This window comes from Adiantum capillus-veneris, chromosome 19, assembly GCF_014529385.1.
Source record: "Adiantum capillus-veneris isolate H3 chromosome 19, ASM1452938v2, whole genome shotgun sequence".
In the NCBI taxonomy this organism is placed as follows: Eukaryota; Viridiplantae; Streptophyta; class Polypodiopsida; order Polypodiales; family Pteridaceae; genus Adiantum; species Adiantum capillus-veneris.
The window spans coordinates 6414626-6436403 of NC_140949.1; the positions used below are offsets into that span (position 1 = coordinate 6414626).

General features: G+C 46.3%; 1 protein-coding gene across 5 annotated transcripts in view; it reads right to left on the reverse strand.

The window, feature by feature from the left end:
• The window catches only part of LOC147433502 (putative acyl-activating enzyme 16, chloroplastic), a 210340-nt gene that overhangs the window by 51408 nt on the left and 137154 nt on the right, over positions 1 to 21778 (reverse strand). For all 5 annotated transcript variants that reach the window (XR_015185273.1, XR_015185272.1, XM_086490188.1 and 2 more), the window contains exons 5-7: positions 9453 to 9661; positions 9104 to 9222; positions 8867 to 9016 (exon numbers count right to left, since the gene is read on the reverse strand). Coding sequence is in view for 3 of the 5 variants with exons in the window: in XM_086490188.1 (XP_086346314.1) it covers positions 8867 to 9016; positions 9104 to 9222; positions 9453 to 9661 (478 nt within the window). In the remaining 2 variants the exon portion in view is untranslated. The remainder of the gene's footprint in view (positions 1 to 8866; positions 9017 to 9103; positions 9223 to 9452; positions 9662 to 21778) is intronic.

Below are 21778 nucleotides of genomic sequence, written 5' to 3' on the forward strand. Positions count from 1 at the left end.
AAAGTGAAATTGGGCGAAACCGACGTTGTTGTGCCTATCGAGGAAAATGTATGGCAAGATATGCAAAGTAAGTATATTCCTCGAGCACCAGAAGCAGTTTTAGATCATCGTACCCGTCATTCGCGTCAAAAGGCTTATGACGAGTACTTAATTAAATGGAAGGGTCAATCTGAAAGGTTTGCTACTTGGGAACCAGTTAGAGCTTTGAAAGCTCAGTATCCCCACTTCATTGATGAGGACATCAATGGTTCTTAAGGGGGGAAGTATGTTATGTCCCGCTCATAGGAGAGGAGATCTAGCCCAGACGCTGTCGGGATGGGCGTCCAGTGTCTGATCAAACGTAGTGTGAACACGGCCAGTGTGGCCGGCCATTATTATAAAAGGGAGGCCAAGGCCTCATTTGCACTTATCGACCCCCACTGGCAGAGTGCTAGTGGTCAGCCCGCGAGGCTAGGAGTCTACCAGGTCACCTCGAGGAGGTGAGGCCGGGTGGTATACGACGCTCGGTCTTACAGGTGCACACCTACGTCCTTGGACGCTGGCCCCACCAAGGGTGAGCTACCGGATGGTGGCTGAGATCGGGTGGTTTGTCCGACTTGTGTCTGTAGGCGGTCCATGTAGCCGGGAGATCCACTCTCCGCTTTCGTTTCAGCCTGGATCATAATAGTGTTGGAATTAGGGTTGCAGGGAAACGCGCACAGCTTGGAGAAGACGAAGGAAGCTCAAGGCACACAACAGAGAGTGTATTACTTAGTGTGCAATGGAAAGATAGATAGCCCTAGAGTGATGGGCGTCTGTACAATGAACAGGGGAAAAACCTCCTAAAGAGGGAAAAAATGCCCCGGCGGTCCTAGTGTGTTCACACACATCACTACCACATGTATATGGTAACAAATCCCCCCTGGAGGTGATGCGGTGAACGAGGGTTGTCACGAAGAGTATAGGGAAATGCCATGCCCTGAGGACAGGATCAGTCCACAAAGGGGAGCAAGCCCAAAGCTTTACGGAAAGCTTCGAACTTCTCATGAGACAATGAATTTGTGAAAAGATCTGCAAGGTTGTCCTGTGTTGGCACATACACCAAGTTGATCTCTCGTGCTGAGAGACTCTCCCTGACATAGTGGTAATGCACCTCAATGTGCTTTGTGTGAGCATGAAAAACTGGGTTCCTCGCAACTGCCAATGCGCTCTGACTGTCACTGTAGATGATGTTGGCAATGTCTTGTCCAACACTTAAATCAGCCATAAGGCGTCTGAGCCATACACACTCAACCGTAGCTGTCCACATATGAGTGAATATGCAGACGCAGCTTTTCAATAATGGGAGTAACACACTCTGAGTGGCTAGGACATGCCAACCCTGCCTCTGTTGTGTAGTGTGTTCTTTATCTTGTGAGTTTCTAGTAAGCCCCTCCTGTGATAAATCCACTTCTCTGAGCATTTCCTCAGAAGTATCATAGAATACTGCTTGAGAGTTGGCCGTTCTGGCATTAAAGTCTCCTAAGAGAACGATGTCTCCATCTCTAGAGAACTCCCAGATGTCATTATTCAATATGGAGAAAGGGGACTGTCCTTTAGGTGAGGAATAGACTGATGTACTTGGAGGGAAGTAGCATATAGCGATATATAGAAATCTACCTGTCTCGGCTCTCATTCTCACCCACATATACCTTGCTTGTTCATCTTTCCTGATAATCTGTAGTAGTGGTCTCAGCTCCTCTTTAAATAAGACTGCTACTCCTCCTGAACCCCGGCTACCTCGTAGAGATCTCGTCTGGTCGACCAGCTGTTTCCCATAAATACCCCTTCACATGTGGCATAAGCTGTCCCGGTATCTGGTGTGTCTTTGAGTAGAAAACTATGTCTCTGTCCCTAAAGCTGTCTTCAAAGGCACCTACATCTAGCCTATATGATCCATTACAATTCCACGCCGCTATCCGGAGCGTCGCCCCGCACAGAGAGAGAGAGAGAGAGAGAGAGAGAGAGAGAGAGAGAGAGAGAGAGAGAGAGAGAGAGAGAGAAATGAAATGTTATATTAAACGTCTTCAAAAGGCCAAAATGATCTATGAGACCAAACTCATACAATCTTGGTGGATCTAATAGAGTGTCTCGGTACAAAATAAAGTGACAAAAGTAAAATCATCATCATCATCATCAATGCCCGAGGATGGCCGGCATCGGGCGCTATCCGAGAAAGTATTGCATTGGTCACTGAAGAGCATCATCAATGTCCGCTTCTGTAAATAGTTGTATTGGATGCCTTCCATGTCGTGCTAGAATAGTCCTGATTCTCCATTGATGTCGTGGTCATCCTCATAGAGAGCTCACGGCCACGTCAGTCTGTACCTCCTATCGATGCGAATGTCCCTCCAGTAGTACAGGGCTTTATGAGTGGGCAGCTTGAGGATGATGCATTCAGGACTCAGTTAGTTGCCACGGTGAATGTCTTTTCGCAACTGGTGCAAAATCCAGGTTTATGGAGTTCTTGCAAGCGCCACTAGTGCAACAGCAAAATAGGCAACCTACACCGCGTACGGAGCTTGTCGAGGCTCAAGCCCAAGTACTTCATGCGACTCAGCAGGATAGAGAACACTCGCATGTTGCGGAGTCAGGGGCTCCAAAACAGGTTCCTCTCATGCTTGAACAGGTGGCTAGAACACCTATTCCACAGGTTATGCCTACTACAGTGCCCATGTTGCAGACTATTCCGTATGACAATTTGGGGGCACTGGAGAAGCCGAAAGCTTACAAAGAAGGTGGTGCAGCTGTAAAGTTCAGCACTTTTAGTGGCTTCGAGGATAAGGCAAAGGCTCTCACTTTCCTCCAGCTGTTTGATACAGCTTATGCAGGAGGAAATTTTACAGAGGCCTGAATATGGGAGACATCTCATGGAGACGGAAACTACACATGGTTTGGCCATACTTAATGGTCTAGAGAATTTCCTTTATCTGGGGGATTCACATGCTTCCCGCACAGGCATGGGGCCAGTACAGTGGATTATGTCATGACTTCACCAAGCTTTATTTCTAGTATCGAGGACTTTAAGGTGGGACCCAGACCGGTTGGGATTGCAGTGGATCATGCTCTCTTGACCTTATCAATCTCCTTCCAATACAATGCCTCTCAAGTACAAAGGAAGAAGACACACACAAGATATACTCTCACGCCAGAGCTGATTCAGTCTATGTGGAACAGATCTATAATAGGATGTGGGCAGCCGAGCCACTATATACTGTAGAGGAGATTACTTCTCAGCTAACAGAGATACTACATGGAGCAGCACAAGAGGCATACCCACATACTCAGCCTCATCAGAAGAGAGGATCTGGGAACATGCCTCAAAACAGTTGGTACGACGAGGAATGCAGAGAGACGAGACCCCAGGTCCAGAAAGAGCTTACACTTGGGATCATCACATATAAGCAATCTTGGATTGCTCTTCGGCGTATAGTACGTCGCAAGAAAAGGGCATTTTTAGCCAAACTGGAGAAGGATTTATATCATCTCTCTTTGAGTTAGGACTCACATGAGGCCTTGCGTTTATTTCACGAACACTCATCGCCTCCGACAATTACTTCTCCTGAGATTTGGGGTCAATATGTAACATCATTATATACGGTATCTGGACAGCCTCCATTACCAGATCCGCTAGAGCCATGCCCTGCTACTAGTACTTTCTTTACTGCGGAAATGGTGGAAAAAGCCATTGATAAGATGAAGACAAGAAGAGCATATGATCATGAGGGTTTAGTAGCAGAACATCTGATCCATGCAAGGGATCTACTTTCAGAAGTCCTTGCTCGTCTGTTTAATCAGGTCATGTGTGAAGGATTACCTGAATCTTGGAAATTATCTACTATCGTACCTATTTTCAAGTCAGGGGATCCTATGATACCCGGGAATTACCGTACCATTATGGTGGGTCACACATTGACCCGACTGTACCCATCCATTCTGGAACAAAAATTGAGTAGATGGGCAGAGAATGAAGGCATAAGGGCAACAGGACAAGCTGGATTCAGGAGGGGTTATTCCACTTTAGATCACATTCTTACGCTTAGAGCCATTATTGAGGAAGGAAGAGCAAGCAGGAGAAGGATGTATTGTTGCTTTGTGGATTTTCGGAAAGCTTTTGATACAGTACCAAGGGCCAGATTGCTGCGTAGAATGCAAGAGTTAGGGGTCCCCAAAGAGATTATCTGGGGGATCATGGCCTTATACGGGTCAGTAACTGGTTATGTACGTACTCCAGAAGGGGATTCCGACATTGTTCATTCCACCGTTGGAGTAAAGCAGGGATGCCCACTGTCCCCTACTTTATTTGGTATGTATATAGATGAGGTATCAGATTACATTGATAGAGAGGGTGACAGAGGTGCTCAACTTGCAGGGTCATGGATCCCTTTGTTGTTGTATGCAGATGATATTGTATTGTGGCAGAATCACCAGATGGAATGCAGAGGCAGTTAGATGCATTACATAAATTCGCGGAGGACAGCGGACTGTCGGTAAATTTGGGTAAAACCAAAGTTATGTTGTTTAACACCACACCGCAGTGGGTTAGGAGATCGGCACCTACATTTGCATATGGCCAGGATACAATAGATCTAGTACACAGATGCATACACATACCTTGGTGTGGTATTTACAGGACCGAAGTTTACTCTTAAGAAAGCAGCGGATGCTAGATTGTCCAGAGCCTCTGCGGCCTTGGGAGGGTTGGAGAGGATGTGTTCACAAGTGTAGTTTCAGGAACCACGAACAAAACTTTGGCTCTTTGATACTGTGGTGGCTTCGGCTATGCTTTATGGGGTCCAGATTTGGGGACCATTTGTGGATCAGGATAATTGGAAGTCAATGGAGAGACCTTTGGTATCTATGATTTCCCGAATGATTAGAGCCAAGGCCTCCGTACCACATGCGATTACCCGAGCGGAACTAGCTGCCCCTCCGATAGAAATTGAAGCTCTTACCAGATCAGTGTTCTTTATACATGGTTTATGGGATACAAATAATTGCCGATATACTAGATTGGCCCTCGAATCCTCTCGACAGTTAGAAATGCAAGGATATCGATACATCATGCTGGTATGCGCAACTGTCCTCGTGGTTTCAGAGACACGGGTTCAGTATGGAAAGATTACCCCCCTTCCAATACTCTCTTGAGGCTCCATCACTGGCAATCACACGAACGGAGATTAATAAAATCATCCGCCAGGATCTTATACAGTTGGACACTAAGAGGACATGGGTAGACCCTACACAAGAATTGGGCACGAAGATGGCCGACTACAAAGAAAAATTCCTACAGCTACCTGAAGATGGTTTTGTGATTCGCCTGAGCTACATGGATACCCACCTGTCTCATGGTTTGAGATGTGCTATTGGTCAGATTCGTACATCCTCACACCAGCTGGAAATTGAATTTGGCAGATTTAGGGGAATCCCACCTGAGAGCAGAATTTGCAAGTTATGCAGAATGGAGCCGGAGACAGAATTACACTACATATGCCACTGCACCGTATACTATGAGATACGTGGGCATTTCCATTGCCTATTTAAAGAAGGCTTTGGACCTCTAGATAGAGTCATGCAATACCAAGATCAAAGGTGCTTAGGCCTGTACCTACTAGAACTACATCGGCACAGGGATAATCTAATGAGAAGACAAAGAGCACTACAGCCTCAGAGGCAGATCACAGATTTCTTTGGATCGAGAGAAGCATGAATGGAAGGAGAAGCAAGAGGCCAGCAGCGAGCACAAAGGAGTACCCACATTCATACCAAAGGCACCCTCATTGACAGGGCGATTGAGCTTAGGAAATCGAGACGACCACGACCGAGATAGACTACAACAAAGGATTAGAAGCATTCTAGCCAGACACCCAGAATGCTCCTAAGAAGTTTATCTAATACTTTGTATTTAGTTTTTCGCATTTATTTTCACACTCACACTTTTCAGACATTGTAACAGACTCACCACTTTTGTATCAGTTTGGTCTTATAGGTCACTCTGGCCTTTTGAGGACGTTAATATAACATTTCATTTTATTTCTCTCTCTCTCTCTCTCTCTCTCTCTCTCTCTCTCAGATGACTTCATGGTTTCAGACGCATGGCTTCACCATGGACAGGTTGCCCCCTTTCCAGTATTCTCTTCAGGCACCCTCGCTGTCTCTTACACGGGTGGAGATCACTAGACTCATTCGTCAGGACCTGATCCAGCTCGACACCAGGAGGACATGGATAGAGCCGCCTCAGGAGTTGAGCACGAAGATGGCTTTCTATAGAGAGCATCTTCTCCACCTCACAGGAGATGGGTTTGTGATTCGACCCAGCTACATGGACACACATATGTCTCATGGTTTGCGTTGTGCCATTGGTCAGATACGCACATCCTCACATCAGCTCGAGATTGAGACTGGTAGATTCAGAGGGATACCAGCAGACAGCAGGATATGCCGATTATGCCAGAGAGAGCCAGAGACAGAGTTGCACTACATATGTCATTGCACAGTGTTCTATGAGATACGGGGGCGTTTCCACTGCTTATTCAGAGAGGGTTTTGGTCCTCTATCTAGGATCATGAGTTATGAGGATCAGAGATGTCTTGGACTATATCTACTTGAGTTACACAGGTATAGAGACACTTTACTGGGGAGAGCTAGAGAGAGGCAGTCCCAGAGACACATTACAGATTTCTTTTCACTAGATATGGGACAGCCAGAGGAGCAGCCACCACTGCAGAGCTCGTCCCACACTCATTCGACCACTACTGGCACTCTCATCGACCGAGCATTGGAGCTACAGAGATACAGACGACCGCGACTGAGGAGAGGAGCTACACAGCATCGACGGAGACTACAACAGAAGATTCGAGCCATACTCTCTCGACATCCAGAGTGCAGATAAGGATGGATCCTCACCATTTCTTCCATCTTTGTTTCACACACTGTTACATCCAGTTTACCGGGTACCTATTGTATCAGCTGCTACACCCACGTAGTTTTAGATTGTAGTAGTAGTAGTAGTATTTTGTTCCACTTCTAGTTCTTTTCTAGTTCTTTTGTACCCAGACATGGTATTAGATTCACTATTTTGTAACTGATTGGTCTCATAGGTCATTTTGGCCTTTTGAAGACGTTAATATAACATTTCATTTCATTTCTCTCTCTCTCTCTCTCTCTCTCTCTCTCTCTCTCTCTCTCTCTCTCTCTCTCTCGTATTCTCCCCATTGCTCTATGCTTTTGCATCGTCCACTTTGACAAGATACTCACCTACAAGGAAGCTATTAAAGATGAGCTCACCAAGAAGATAGCAGGGAGCATTGAAAAGAAACTCGATGTGAAGAACGAATGGGTCGAAGATGTAAAGAAGAACCTCAAGCAAGAGGCAAGATAGGAGGCCGAAAAGTGGATTGAAGTGGCCAAGAAAGAGAAGGCTAAGAAGCCTACGCCCACCCCAGCTATTATTAGGATGACATTGGAGGAAGAGCAAAGATTGGATGTAGGAGCCTTTGAGGACAGTTTCATTAGAAGGGACATTGTATTTTACTCAGAGACGCATCAAGCACCTGGATAGAGTTTACCACATATTAGTAGATATAGATGGGAGGTGGCCAGTAGGGAGGAGACGCGATCAGAGCTCAGGGGACGAGGCATAGAGGAACCATGGCGCCCTCTTCATACGCTTACAGGGCCTGACAGGCTATAAGGGGAAGTACATATTATGGCTCCAGACCCAGATAAGAAAGTGCTTGCTATCGCACCGATAGGAATGAATGTTCCATGTGCACAATGATGCGTCAAAGTTTGTTTAGGATGCAAGAGACTAGCATTGTTGTTTTCATATCTCATAAGTAATGTACTTCACTACCACGTCCACGCATGCAAAAGAATGGGAGAGGAAGGGATACTTTGGAGGTAGGCATCCACGTGGGAGCTTGTAGATTTTTTTTAAGGACATGATGTGTTTTGATGATATATATCTCTCTCCAAAAACAAAATCTAATCACACCTGAATGAATAATTTCTGTGAATTGTTTTGTCCCTTGATGACGACATCGTCTGTCACATATATTGACATTGACTGATAACTATGAAGTCAGTTGCGCAAGATTTTGGCACAAGTTTATTATGTTCTCCAAGAACAAGAAACACCTATAAAGTCAAAGGTGAATGCAAGGTAACTTACGCAACAATAAGCATCTCAAGGGTCATAACTCCTAACATTCTGCTGCCAAAAGAGTCCACAATCAGTGAGCAAATTTGATAAACAAACAATAAGCAAGAGATGGGGATTTCTTTCCCAGGGGCTTTACACCGTGATGCACACACTTCAGTAAACTCACTCACCAGAATCGAGCCAATTCCAGAGGTTTGAAGCCTCAAGTGATATGCACACTCTCTAAGGGCTCATGAGTGAGAAAGCGAGGAAATGTTGCTTCATGCATTTAAAAAATACATTAAAATATTCCATAAAATGCATGGCCCACAAAGCGGACTGTGGTCTCTAGATACATTAAGATACAGCTAAAGGGCACTACCTTTTCCAGAAATATTCAGTGCATACAATAAGTTAAGGCAGGAAATATTCCCCTTCCAATAATTTCCACAACAATGAATTTTCCTTTGATATCTCTCTTAACAACAGAAAGTGGCAGCTTGTCAGCATCACAATAATCTGATTGTTTGAAACCCCAGCATAAGCCTGATGATATTCTTTGGGCATTAAAGAGGAGCCAGCTTGCACATGATCTTTGTGTTATGCAGCAGGCAAGACATCTGACTATTTATGCCATGTATTATAGGAGAATCAATCTTACAACGCAATCAGGAAGCTAGAAACAGCACTTGTATGAGGAATCACCTTCAAGCACTTGATATTTGTATATACTTGCTCACTTCCACGTGATAAAGAGAAATACTCTACCGACCGTTCATATGCATGCCATGGTGGCAAAAGACTGAGAAATCGATCCCCAGGATCAGGTTGCACAACCTCCCATAGATGAACAACCTACAACCATCATGTCAAATTAAAACTTCCTTCATAGAAAAGAACAACTCCGAACAATTCACAAATACTATACTAATGAGTTGTTACCTGATGAAGTAAGTTTGAATGAGTAAGCATTACCCCTTTAGGATTTCCCGTAGTACCACTGGTATAAACAATTGTAGCTACATCATCTGGTTGTATCTCAAGATATTGAGTTTCTTGAACTGCAAGAGAAGGAAATTTCTTGATGATATCACCCATGAATTCAGGAAAGCCCAAATTCACATTTAAAATAAAGTGCAAGTTTTTAACTCATAGTAGTCATCCACAAAACAATATCAGCTCCATCATGCATAATATTGACTAAATACTACAACATCCCCACTACCATCATCAGAGCCCAATGCTGATGTTAATAATCTCAGGAGTACTTCCATGGAGACAGTGCACGTACCACCTTCATTTGCAGCAGTGCAGGTAGCCTTTGCTTGCTGACCGATAGACAGAAATTCTTCATATGTATGGATTGGGAATGGAGAGCCAACATCACCGGAAAAGAAATTTTCACACCATAGAAGAACTACAAACTTTGGAGCTTGCAATGCATTGAAAGAAGGTAGCAGTTTATCCCAAAGTTCTTTACTGTCTACAATAAGGGCAACACTGCAGTACCACAAAAGCTAAAAAGCGTGACTTTTATAACGAAAACAAGAAATTATTACATTCATCTTTGAACAAGAATGCCCTCACATTACTCACTCCAGAAATCCTCAGTAAACACACACGAGAAGATTAATAAACAGTCATGAGAACACAAATGAGATTGCTTTCAGTTGCAGATTTCAGAGGCATCACATTACGATGAACTGAAAAACCTTTTCTATAACCTGATTGGGAATTAGCAACCAAAGCCAGAAGGTTGGACAGTAAGGAAAAAATAGCAAAAGACACCATCACATCTATCTAGTGCTAGTCTCTTCCACATCCCAGGTAACCCTTATAACACTAAAGACCTGTTTCGTACTCTTGATCCAAAGCGTGTTGTGTGTATTGATGGGACTCTAGGACTTGAAGCTTCTGTGACGTTGGTAACAAGATCGGTTAGGTGACATGATTGATTAGCATAGTGACATGTAGCACTTTCTATGCTTTGTTTTTTTTGAAAAAAAGATCCTTCTATTAGTTAACGAAACTGCCCATAGGGCTATAACCACCTCTACTAGAGAGGGCAACAGCAATCATAAGGGGAGACTCTCCCAATGAAAAAACAGCATATGTACAATGAGGCTAAATCAGGGGATAGGATAAGGGAAGCGCCACACGGGTGGACGATAGTGCCATCTGAGCCCACCCTGGACCATGGTGAAGAAAGGCTCAGGGTGCCACAGTCGAAGGAAAGCCTCTCCATGCTCCCATATGTGGTGGGAGCTGCCCTGGAGTCTATCGAACTGTCCCCTGAGAGTATGGATCAACTCTAGCCAAAGATCTCGAACTGTCTCTGCCGGTGGTACAGGGCGAGTCTCGAAGATGCGGAAGCAGCAGGCCCGCCAGATGAACCAGAGTGTCAGGCTGCACATGAGCTCCCAATACTCCTCTCTCTCAATGCACCACTCTTGTGGAGTAAGCTCTCTAGCAGGCTGGAGTGTAGGTCGACCCCCTGGATCACTACCATCCTGCTGGTGGAGGATAGCTCAAATTGTAGTGCTGGGCCCGTGAGAGTTGACCAAGTAGCTGCCCCCCAAGTGTATTGTTGTGCTGTGGAAAAAGCTGGCATCAGCCGAAGGACACGAAGCCAAACCTGTTGTGCCTTTGGACAGTCCCAAAGACAATGACGCTAACTCTCCACAGGGTGGCCACAAGTTGTGCATGCTGCCGAGAGACCACTATGTGCAAGCCAGCTCCCCACTATTGTAGCTCTATGTGCAACCAGCCACTGGAACAAAGTGACTTGCCGCGGCTGTTTGGCGTCCCACAACGTCGCCTACAAAGCTAACAAGAACTCAGTTGTGAGATCTCCTCCTGCCAATGAGGTGTTGCAGTAGGACGAGCCTCTCTCCGTCCTGCCAGTATGTCACGTCCCAGTCAAACAGTGTACTGAAAGAACGGGACACCTGGATGGTCGGCTGAGGCGAAAGGGTCCCGCCAAAACCACTCTCCGGGATCCTACTACACACGTGCCAGTGGACAGCTCTCCCAAGCCCACAGCCTCCAGTGGCCATTCTCAAGAGCTGCTGGGTCAGGATCGATGACACAAGTCCTCCCACAGATGCCCACAACTCGGATCCTCTAAAAACAGCACTCTGCAGCTTGTGGGGCCTTAGCTGAAACTCGGTGTAAACGACCCTCACCCTGTAGCTCGAAAAACAGGGAAGGTACAGTCTCTGAACAAGCCCAAATTGCGATGAGGACCTCCAGTCACGTGAAGGCCCCCATCCATTTGGGCGCTGCTGACTCGAGAGGTGTGAGCCACTCAGCTGATACTACCTCTGTGATGTCCTGACACATGCTCTGCACCCCTCTCATGCCATGTAGCTAAATGCTCTGAAGCTCCTCTAACAAGCCTGAGAATTGTAGCCAATCACCTAAGGTGTGTGCTAGACCCTCCGCCATGGGACCCCAAGAAACATGAGGCCTACTACCAACCAAGTGGCCTTTGTGAGTGCTAACCATGGGGTTCCAAACAAGGGACTGTCACAGACGCTCCTCCGTGCAAGTAGGCTGGTGCTGCTCTAGGCCTCTCCTCAACTGCTCCCAGGAGCGAAGCAGACTCAAAGCAAAACGGTCCTCCAGTCTCCAGCTTAGGCCAACTCTGCGCATCTCTGGATAATCTATCTGGTCGAACGCCTCCAAGGGCCTCCAGCCTGGGGCACTCTAGCACTAAGCCGCTGAAGCAAAAACTCCTTCCAGGACTCCTCTGACAAAAAATTTCCCAAGGAGGGCTCTACTCTGCTGTGCTGGGTCTATGATCCCCAACCCCCCCCCAAGAACAAGGAAGAGTGATGAATCATGACTTGCCAAGCCACTTTGGCCTGGGCTATCTGAGTGTCGCGCCTTGACCATAGGAAATACCTGGCTGATGCAGGAACTCGAAAAGATACAAGAAGTTGTGATGTACCACAATGCACATAATAGCCAACAACACCTGGTTGGCCACTACAACTCTGCCTGCCAGAGAAAGTCGTGCGGAGCTCCAGTGTTACAGCTTCCTCCTTATGGATAGGAGGAGGGGAGCAATATGCTTCTCAGGAGACAAGTCCAAACTAACCTGGAAGCCCAAGTATCGAATTGTAATCCCTGGAGGAATCCATTTGAAACCCTCACCTGGCAACGAATCCGGCATAGAAGCACTACCAACCGAGAAAGCCACTGTCTTTCTCCAGTTGATCAGTGCGCCCGATGCACAACAAAAGGTCTCAAGAGCCTGCTCACACCTGTGAAGGTTGGCCTCCTGGCCCTCCAAGAACAAAGCTGAGTCGTCTGCAAACTCGGCATCCAGTAGCTTGCCGCCCCGAATAGGGAGCGCTAAGCCACGTAGAACAACCTCCTTTGAAACCAAAAATCTGCTCATTGCCTCAGCATAGAACAGAAAGAGGAAGGGGAAAAGAGGGCAGCCCAGTCTGACCAAACGTCTGAGCGTGAAGCGATCTCCTGTACCACCTGCCAACAGTACCTGACTGTGTGCTCGTCTGTAAAGAGATGACACACCTCTGATCCAGGCATCAGAGAAGCCCATCTTGCGTAGAGTGCCAAAAAGTGCCACTCAACTCTATCATAGGCCTTCTAAAAATCGAGAAGAAGTATCACCAGATCCTCAGCACGGAGGCAAGCGAGGGCAGACGCCTCCCAAAACGTAACGATGTTGTCAAGGATACTATGCTCCTTGACAAGACCTGTCTGTGTCCCATGTATAATGCTCTCTAGAAGCGGTTGAATCCTCAAACTCAGAACCTTGGCAAGAATTTTGTAGGCTGAGTTGAGGATGGTGATGGGCTGCCACTGTCGAATCTCATCCAAGGAGCCACCCTCCTTGGGAATGAGGTAAATCAGACCCTCACTCATGCTCTCAGGCATCTCTTCTGTGTCCAGGATGTACTGAAAAGCACTACAGAGATCTGAACCAAGTAAGTCCCAATACTCTAAGAAAAAGCTGGGAGTCAAACCATCCTCACCTGGACAGCTACCACGGGGAAGTGCTTTGAGGGCTGCATGGAGCTCGTCTAGCTGAAGAGGCAGTGCAAGCCTCCGGCGCATCTCCTCAGTCACAAGACAAGGCATCTCTGTCCAAACCTGCTCTCTGCATGCATCCTGACGCTCTAGCTGAGGCTCTGCTGACAGCAGGTCGCGGTAAAAGTTAGTAGAAACTACTCCCATGTCCTCTGGCTCTGAAGCAATTGACCAGTCTGGCCTTCTTAACTGGCTGACCCATGGCATGCGTATATCGGAGTCCACTGTCTCAAAGAAAGCCCCTGTCACTCTGTCACCAACCTAGGTCCATTGAGATGTCCGTTGATGGAAAGCAAACTCATGGCGCCTCTCCTCTTTGTCGGTAAGCTCCTGGCGAGCCTGCTGCAACTCTCCAACCAAGGACTGTTTGGATGCTGCTCCTGCATCCTCTGCAAGGAAGCAACGCCCCGTCGAACCGCTGCTCTTCCTCTCTGGCTGAAGCCAAGCGGGCCATGGACTCCTGAACTAATAGACGACTAAGCTGAGCAAGTCCATAGGCCACTCTGTGAGCAGGAGAGTCCTAAAACCGGCCCATAGGGCGGTGGACTTTGGCTTTCACCCGAAATTCTTTACTTTACTTTAGACACACATACAAAGCACTTTGCAAAGAGAACCTGCGACGACGAGAATTAACACTTATGCACACACACTGCTCGGAAGCCAGAATGCTCCGAGCAGACGCCGACAACCTGTAGGGCCCCAAAATTGGCGCCCCTTTCGGTATTTCTTTATTATCTTTCACGAATGAGGAATAGACTACAAAAACCAGAGTCCTTGAGACCTTTACGTGTATCCAGCAAGATGGTACCTGTGCAGGCAGAATATTGGCAGCATAACGACCCCAAAGCTTGCCTTGGACAATTTCCCAAGCTCTGACTCGTTTCCAATAGCATAAACCCCGTGTTCCCTGCACAAAAACAGTAATTACAGTGTGCTGTAATTACTGGTCTTCTCTCCGTTTTCAGCCTTAAACAGCCCCCAAACTGTCTTCTAGAAGTGGGGCACTGTTCCCAATGCTCCCGACATCATGGCGTCTGCAAAACAGTCCAAATTCAGTGTGTACACAGCACTGAAAACGCACCTGTGTGGTGAGGTTATCACCCTCACCGGTGTCTGCTTTGGTGTAGCAATTAGCTACAACCGTTCCTGTTCAGACAGGCTCTTGCCTCGGCACAGAAGCCTAAATCTCCACAGCTGTACATTGGTCAAATGAGAAGCCCACTTGAGGGGCATAACATGACTGCTCGTAGGGGAGAGAGAGAGCAGTGCGTAGCGTGCAGGGCATCACTCCTGGCACCACACTGTCCATAAGAGGGTAAGCAAGCATTCCATAGCTCTTGTACCTACTGCAATCCACTTAGCTGCTGAAAATTGCACCCCCTTTCTCTTGTAGGCTCGCCCCATCTCTCCCAAACATGGCAAATCGCTCACACAGTGACACCTCACCTAGTTTCCGACTTTGGCCAACTTGGCTAAAAATATCTCAACTTGTGCATCAATTGACTTGGCAGCAGGGCAATAAAATGTTCCCCTTGTCATTCCAGAGCTAATGACGCGAACACATTTTTAGGTCCAAAATAGCAGTTCCCTAAATTTTAGGAGATGCTTCCATGGCACTCACACTGGTCATCTGACCATCAACACCACTGGACCACATCCAAAAATGCAATGTAGGCCAGCTATCAGGTGATTTACATTTGTAGCCCCACCGTGGCTAACCTTAGTCCATTTGTCCAACTTTAGTGCTCACTGGCCGTCCGGCCTAAACTCTCATTGTCCGCCTCATACCATGCAACTCGGGCATTGGCATTTCCAGAGGGGTGCTTTAAAACAAGTCAAATAAAATTCCCCCAACAAGAAATCAACAAGTAAAGTTGCCACAGACTCGTGACATACCCCCCTCTTGAAATCGAGAACGTCCTCATTTGCATGAATGTCAACCCTTTAGTGTGTACAGCACTTTGTCGACACACGTATTACGGCTGTCAACCTTTTCGTGTGCACACTTTGTCGACATGCGTACGAGTCAAACATGCTCATAGTTAATACTCTTGTGTATTCAACACTTGTTAGCTCATGTATGGTCTACCTGTGAGACTGTTCCATTGACATAGTGGATAGCTTTCACACTGTGCCACTGGCTTTAATAGAGTCCATAACTTTTAGTACACTTCGAATCCTTTCAAGCATAATAAACCAGCAGTTTAAAAATGCGTCAGCATGTACTCATTAGAAGCAATAACTGTACTCTTGACAACTAACTGGACATACTTACTTCCATAGCACTGAACAAACTTTTGGACAAAACTTTTATTTCCCAAGGGCAATTGCCAAGCAGGGTACACTTCTATTGCACTAAATCCATAGATACATGAGAAGTGCTAGCTCCCGGATCACCCCCCTCTAGCGCAAGTCTCTTTCCTTTTGACCTTTGCTCTAGTTGAGTTGGAGAATACGTAGGTGGTAAACCAAAGGCGTCAAGGTAAAGCTGCAATACATTTGGTGACTCCAACAATTCACTCTCTTCCATCCACTTTGCATCCATAGGTGGATAGTTCTTGAACTTCACCAAATATCGCTTTGTAACCTTGTTTTTGACTTTTCTTTCCTTGTGTGCCATGATCTGTTCTGGGAACAAAATTTCATCAAGCTCTTCAATATCCTCTCCACATCACCAATAAATGGTCTGAGAAGACACATAAAAAGCATTGTGAATCTTCCAGTTCTCAGGCAATTTCAGCCTATAAGACGTCACTGATCTTCTTTGTTACTTGAAAAGGCCCATAGTAACGCATACTAAGCTTTGTAAAGAGACTTTCTTTACCTTTTCGCTTCTTTAAGCATGCCTTTTCAAACTGCAACAGTACCCAATCACCAAGTGAAAACAGCAATTCACGACGGTGGAGATCAGCAGCTTCCTTTTGCTTTGCTTGTGTCCTTTCAAGGGCATGCTTTATCTTCTAGTACATTTCATTCATATTCTGTACATATTGATCTTCCTGAAAGATCTTTTCCTTGGTATGCAAAATGGGAGGAACTTTCACATGACCTTCGACAATTTCAAAAGGTGCTTTGCCTGTTGAAGAATGCACTGTATTATTGTACGCATACTCAACCAACGGCAAATACTGCTCCCACTTCGCCTTGTGTTCTGACACATAACACTTAAGCAGATCCAAGACAGTAGAATTTTCCTCCTCTGACTGCCCATCTTTCTGTGGATGAAATGACGATGAGAACTTAAGCGTAGTGCCCATATTCTCAAATATGCCTCTCCAGAATAGACTTGTCATCCGTGGATCACGGTCACTGACAATCGACTGTGGCATACCATGGTACTTAAAGACATTGCACATAAAGAGACGTGCCATTTGATCTAGTTTTATCTTCTTCCTAACAGGAATGAAATGAGCTTGCTTGTTGAATCTGCAAATAATGCAAAGTAACAGGGGATGGAGGGGACGGACCCTAGGGACGGGGGACGCCCGTTTCCGGGACGGGGACGGGTGGGGACGGACGGAAAAAGAGCTGCCAAGTGGGAACGCAGGCAAAACGTCCCGAGGACGGCAGGGGACTTTTTTTAAAATTTGAAAACCTGATCATTTCTAGAGGCTAGTTTCTCCCCAATAGCCATATGTTTGAACTTCAAAGCACCCCAATGGCTATAAAAGCCACCCTTTGGGTCCTCATTTCTCGATGTTTTATTAGCACATTTGCGTCTATATGACTCATGTTCTTTGGTCTATTTAGTGTAAATTTGTGGTCAAAGTGATGCTCTATGTGTGTGGCATGTGTATAGGTCAAAAAATGCCAAATTTTTTTTAATTTTTTTTATTTTTGCCGTCCCGTCTCCGTTCCCGTCCCTGTTCCCGACCCTGACCCGCCGTCCCATGTAACTATGAAATAATGGTCCAGATTCCATCATTCGCTGTCTGTGTTCTTGGAAGATCAAAGATAAAATCCATCGCTATGCTTTCCCATGGTTTATCTAGAATCGGCAATGGCTGTAACAACCCTGGTGCCTTTTGCCTGTCAAACTTGACCTTTTGGCAAATCACACATACTCGCACAAAGGCATCCACATCTCTCCTCAAGGTAGGCCAATAAAAGAATGTCTCAACCGCTTTCGCTATAGCATCTATACCACAATGCCCTGCATACGGTGGGACATGACTCTCTACCATGACCTTATGTCGCAATGGCCTAGTGACACAAAGTCTGCCATGCATCATCATAAAACCATCTCTGAGGAGGTAGTGCTCATGACGTTGTCCTTCCTGTAACCGTTCAAAGATCCTTGCAAAATCTTCGTCACTCGCATACTGTTCCTTCATGTCATCAAGATCATGATGATAAGGAATCGACACAGCTGAAATTTGTGGCTTTCTTGATAACGCATCAGCCACAACATTCTTCTTGCCTTCCACATGCACAATCTGGAAGTGAAACATGGAAAGAATCTTTGCCCATCGCATATGCTTTTCCAATAGCTTTGACTGTGTCAGAAAGTATCGAAGGTCTAATGATCCGTTTGGACAACAATATAAGCAATTAGCAAGTAGTGTTTTCAAAGAGCGCATGAATCACAGCCAATAACTCTTTTTCATAGACCTGCATGGTGATCTCTAGCCCTTGCAAGATTCTGCTCTCATTGGCTACTACCGTGCCATCTTACATTAGCACTGTACCAGTGCTACTGCCACAAGCCTCACACTGGACCACAAATGACTTCTTGAGATCTGGAACAATGACTGGATCTGAAGTCATCTTTTCCTTTAAGAGATTAAAAGCTAAAATCTCTTTTTGGGTCCATCTGAAAGTGACCTCTTTCTTTTGCAAAGCATGTAAAGGTGAAGCAATCTCTGCAAAGTTGCGAATTAATCTTCTGTAGTGTAGCAGGGCTACAGTGTCACTTCACAGGACAGACAGTTGGACAGTTGGTTACACTTGGTCCTGGTTCACACTGGACGGACCCTCTAGTCTGGGAGCGACACGTGGCAGGGTGTCACCAACGTGTGACTACTATCTATCCTTTTTGTTGATTTCTTTCTTATTATCTATTTACTTTCACTTTTTGGAAACACCCCTCGGGAAATCTAACTGCCCTGTATTGCATAGCTAGTGTGGAACTGTCCAGAGGGAGTCCAGGCCTGAGGGCAAGAGAGCACTAAGGTTGGACAAGGACTATGGTTAGCCAAGTGGGGTCATTGACTAGCCAAAGTGGAATCCTTTGCTACAGAGGCTACATTTCAGTTTTGGATGTGGCCGCAGTGTACAAAGAGGGTCGGATGACCTAGAAAGATACAATGGCAGCATCTCCTAAAATTTAGGGAACTGCTATTTTGGGACCTGAAAATGTGTTGGCGTCATTACCTTCGGAATGACAAAGGGAACATTTTCTTACTCTGCCGTGAAGTCAACTGGGCAACCGGTTGGGATATTTTTAGGCGGCAACCCCGAAACGGGAAAATGCTTGTAAATGTGCCAAGTGGCACATTCTGGTGCAGTTTCTAATGCAAGAGAGAGTTGGCGCTGAATTTTAAGCTGGGAGAGGCTCATTTGCAGCTTTTGTCACAGGTTAAGAGCTATGGAGTGCTTGCTTTCCCTCTTATGCACAGTGCGGTGCCAGGAGTGATGCCCTGCACGCTACGCACTGCCCTCTCTCTCCCCTTTGGCAGTATGTTATGCCCCTCTAGTGGGCTCTTCATTTGACCAATGTACAGTTGTGTGGGTTCATGCGCGATTGCCGAGGCAAGAGCCTCTTGCACAGGTACTGGATTAGCTAGCGGCTAATCCCCCCGCAGGTACAGGTGAATTCGGAGAGGTTTCACGCCAGAAATCTCGTCCGATTCAAAGGGCAAGTAGCCCTACAGGTGCGGGAGCTCGAGGACTTGCTAGGGATGCGACCGGCACGTGAAACGGAGCCCGAAACAGTGAATTACAGCCTGCTGTGTATTTTTGCAGGTTTAGGGTTTTGGCCCTAAACGGACCCTAATACCCCCAGGACGTTCGGGGACGCAAGGGGACCGCTGTACAGGCGATCTGGCGTATTTTCAGGGCTGAAAACAGGGAATTCAGCGTGCTGCAGATTCTCGCCAGGTTTTGCAAAGTGCCCGTATGCGTCGGGAAAGTCAGTCAATGCGTGGGAATACTGACCGTGAAGGGTTCTAGTACAGTTATGCTGCCGAAATCGGGCTGGAACGGTGGAAATTCAGCCGAGTTTGTGCGGGGCAGCTTGTAGGAACCACAGCGTTTATTCCCTCTTTTGAACAATAAAGAAATACCGAAAGGGGCGCCTAAGTTAGGGGCCAATCTGGTGTCTGTCTACTCATACAGGTGCAATCTAGCAGCCTGTATCCCTCTCCCCTTTGTTGTGTCTTGAAAGTACAGGTAAAATAGACGACTAATAATGGGTGAAAGCTAAATCAAGGTTTAAAGTAAAGTCTACCGCCCTTTTTGGATCGAACAGGCCGGTTACATGGTTCCATCGACGGGATTAAATCACTTTTTTCCATAGAAGTGAGCCTTGGTCAGTTTTGGGCTTGAAGACACAGGGGATCATAGACCAGACACAGGGAATTGTAATTATGGCTGACAGACCAGATGATGTGACTGAAGAGGTTTCCTCTTCACAGGGTCAACAGACACATGAAGTGGGTGAGTCCTCAAGACCACCACAGACTGATGATGATATATTCAGGACCCAGTTGGTTACTGCTGTGGCTATGTTTACACAAGTAATGCAGAATCCGAGGTTTTTAGCCTTTCTGCAACCTCCTGTTCCGTCTCAGCAAGTTGGGTCACTGGATCATATTCAAAAGCCTGTTAAGGCTCGAACACAGGTGATTCATACCGCACAGTCAATGGAAACACCTGTACACTTGACGGAGAACATGCAGTCTCCACAACGTATGCCTAAGGTGCAAGAACAGGTGGCTGAGATGCCAGTTTTTCAAGCTGTACCAATTCAGCCCGCCACCTTTCAGCAGCCTATAGCTGGTTCTAATGGGCAGGGAAGCAACCTACAGGCTATGCAACAGGTCTTCCCACCACCTTCAGTACACCCTGGCTATTTTGGAGGTGGATCGGTATTTCAGAGCATGGCTGGTCATGCACCTGGAAATCATTTTTATACGCCAGGAACAGTGTTCGGGGGTGCTCAAACGATGATGCCTAACCCCATGTACAGTGTCATGGGTATGCAACCAGGGTTTCAAAGCACTCAGGGACAATTTGGGATGCCACAAGCAAGTTTTGGTATGGCTGGAATTACAAATCAGCAGCCAAATATGGCATTTCCAGGTCAAGTTAATAGCGGCCAAGGAACACAGATGAACCTTAATAGTGTTCCCATGTTTCAGTCACTTCCATATGACAATTTAACGCCGCTGGAGAGGCCAACTCCGTACAAAGAAGGTGGCAAAGGTGTGTCATTCACGACCTTTACAGGGTTTGATGACAGGAAGAAGGCTCTTTCATTCCTCCAGCAGTTTGATAAGGCCTATGCAGGGGGAAACTTTACAGAGGCTTCAAAGGTCCGCAAGGCAGCCACTTTCTTGACAGGGAATGCGGGACAATGGTGGACAACTTTATTGCTTCAAGGGCAAGCTCCGTCCACATGGATTTACTTCAAGCAGATTTTTGCAGCAGCATGGTTATCTGATGATTTCGAAGCAGATGTCATGACAGAATGGCACCAGCTTAATGCTGCCACTTGCAGAAATCTGGATGATTACAATCGGAAGTTTTGGAAAGCTCTACTTCCAGTAACTTCCTATAGGTTTGTGCCATTGACAGAACAGATTGAAAAATACTGTTGTGGCCTACCCAAAGGATTGAGAAAATACTGCACGAAGACAAAAGTCACTACTTTGACGCAGCTCATCGAGGTAGCAAACACTGGCAATGGTTTGCTCAAGGGAGAAGATTGTGAATTTAACACTGGCGTCAAGGCAGGATCAGGCAAGAAAAATTCAGCCAAGAAGCACCTTCCCAATGAGGCTCCTAAAGGGACTTAGGAGTCGGCCAACGCAGGGAAAGACAAAGCTACGGCTGAATCAGAAAAAGGACCAGCAAAGAAATGGAAAAGACGTTTTCCTCGCAAGTCAGAAGAGCAAAAGAAGGTCCTGAGGACAGAGAACAAATGCTTTATATGTGAGCAGCCTGGCCACATTGCTTACAACTGTCCTACAAAGAAAAGGCCAGCTGATTCTGAAGACAAGGAGGACAGGAAGGGAAAGAAGCCCATGGCTGGTCTAGTGCCAGATATGGTGGGCGACAAGCCAAATTCAGATGCAAGTGAGCTTTGCAGAGCATGGGGAAAGGTTAGGGATCAAACAGTGCTTATCTTCTTTGATCCAGGTGCCAAAGCCAACTTCATTTCCCCAGAATTGGCTTCAAAGTTGGGAATCAGACCTGAAGAGATGGGGTATACAGCAGAGGCAGGTTTGGCATGTCCTGGCCATACAGAGGCTGTGACACCCATCATTGGAAAGTTGCGTCTACATATCCAGTCCTATGTAGATGCTGAAGAATTTTACATCATGCCACTGGACG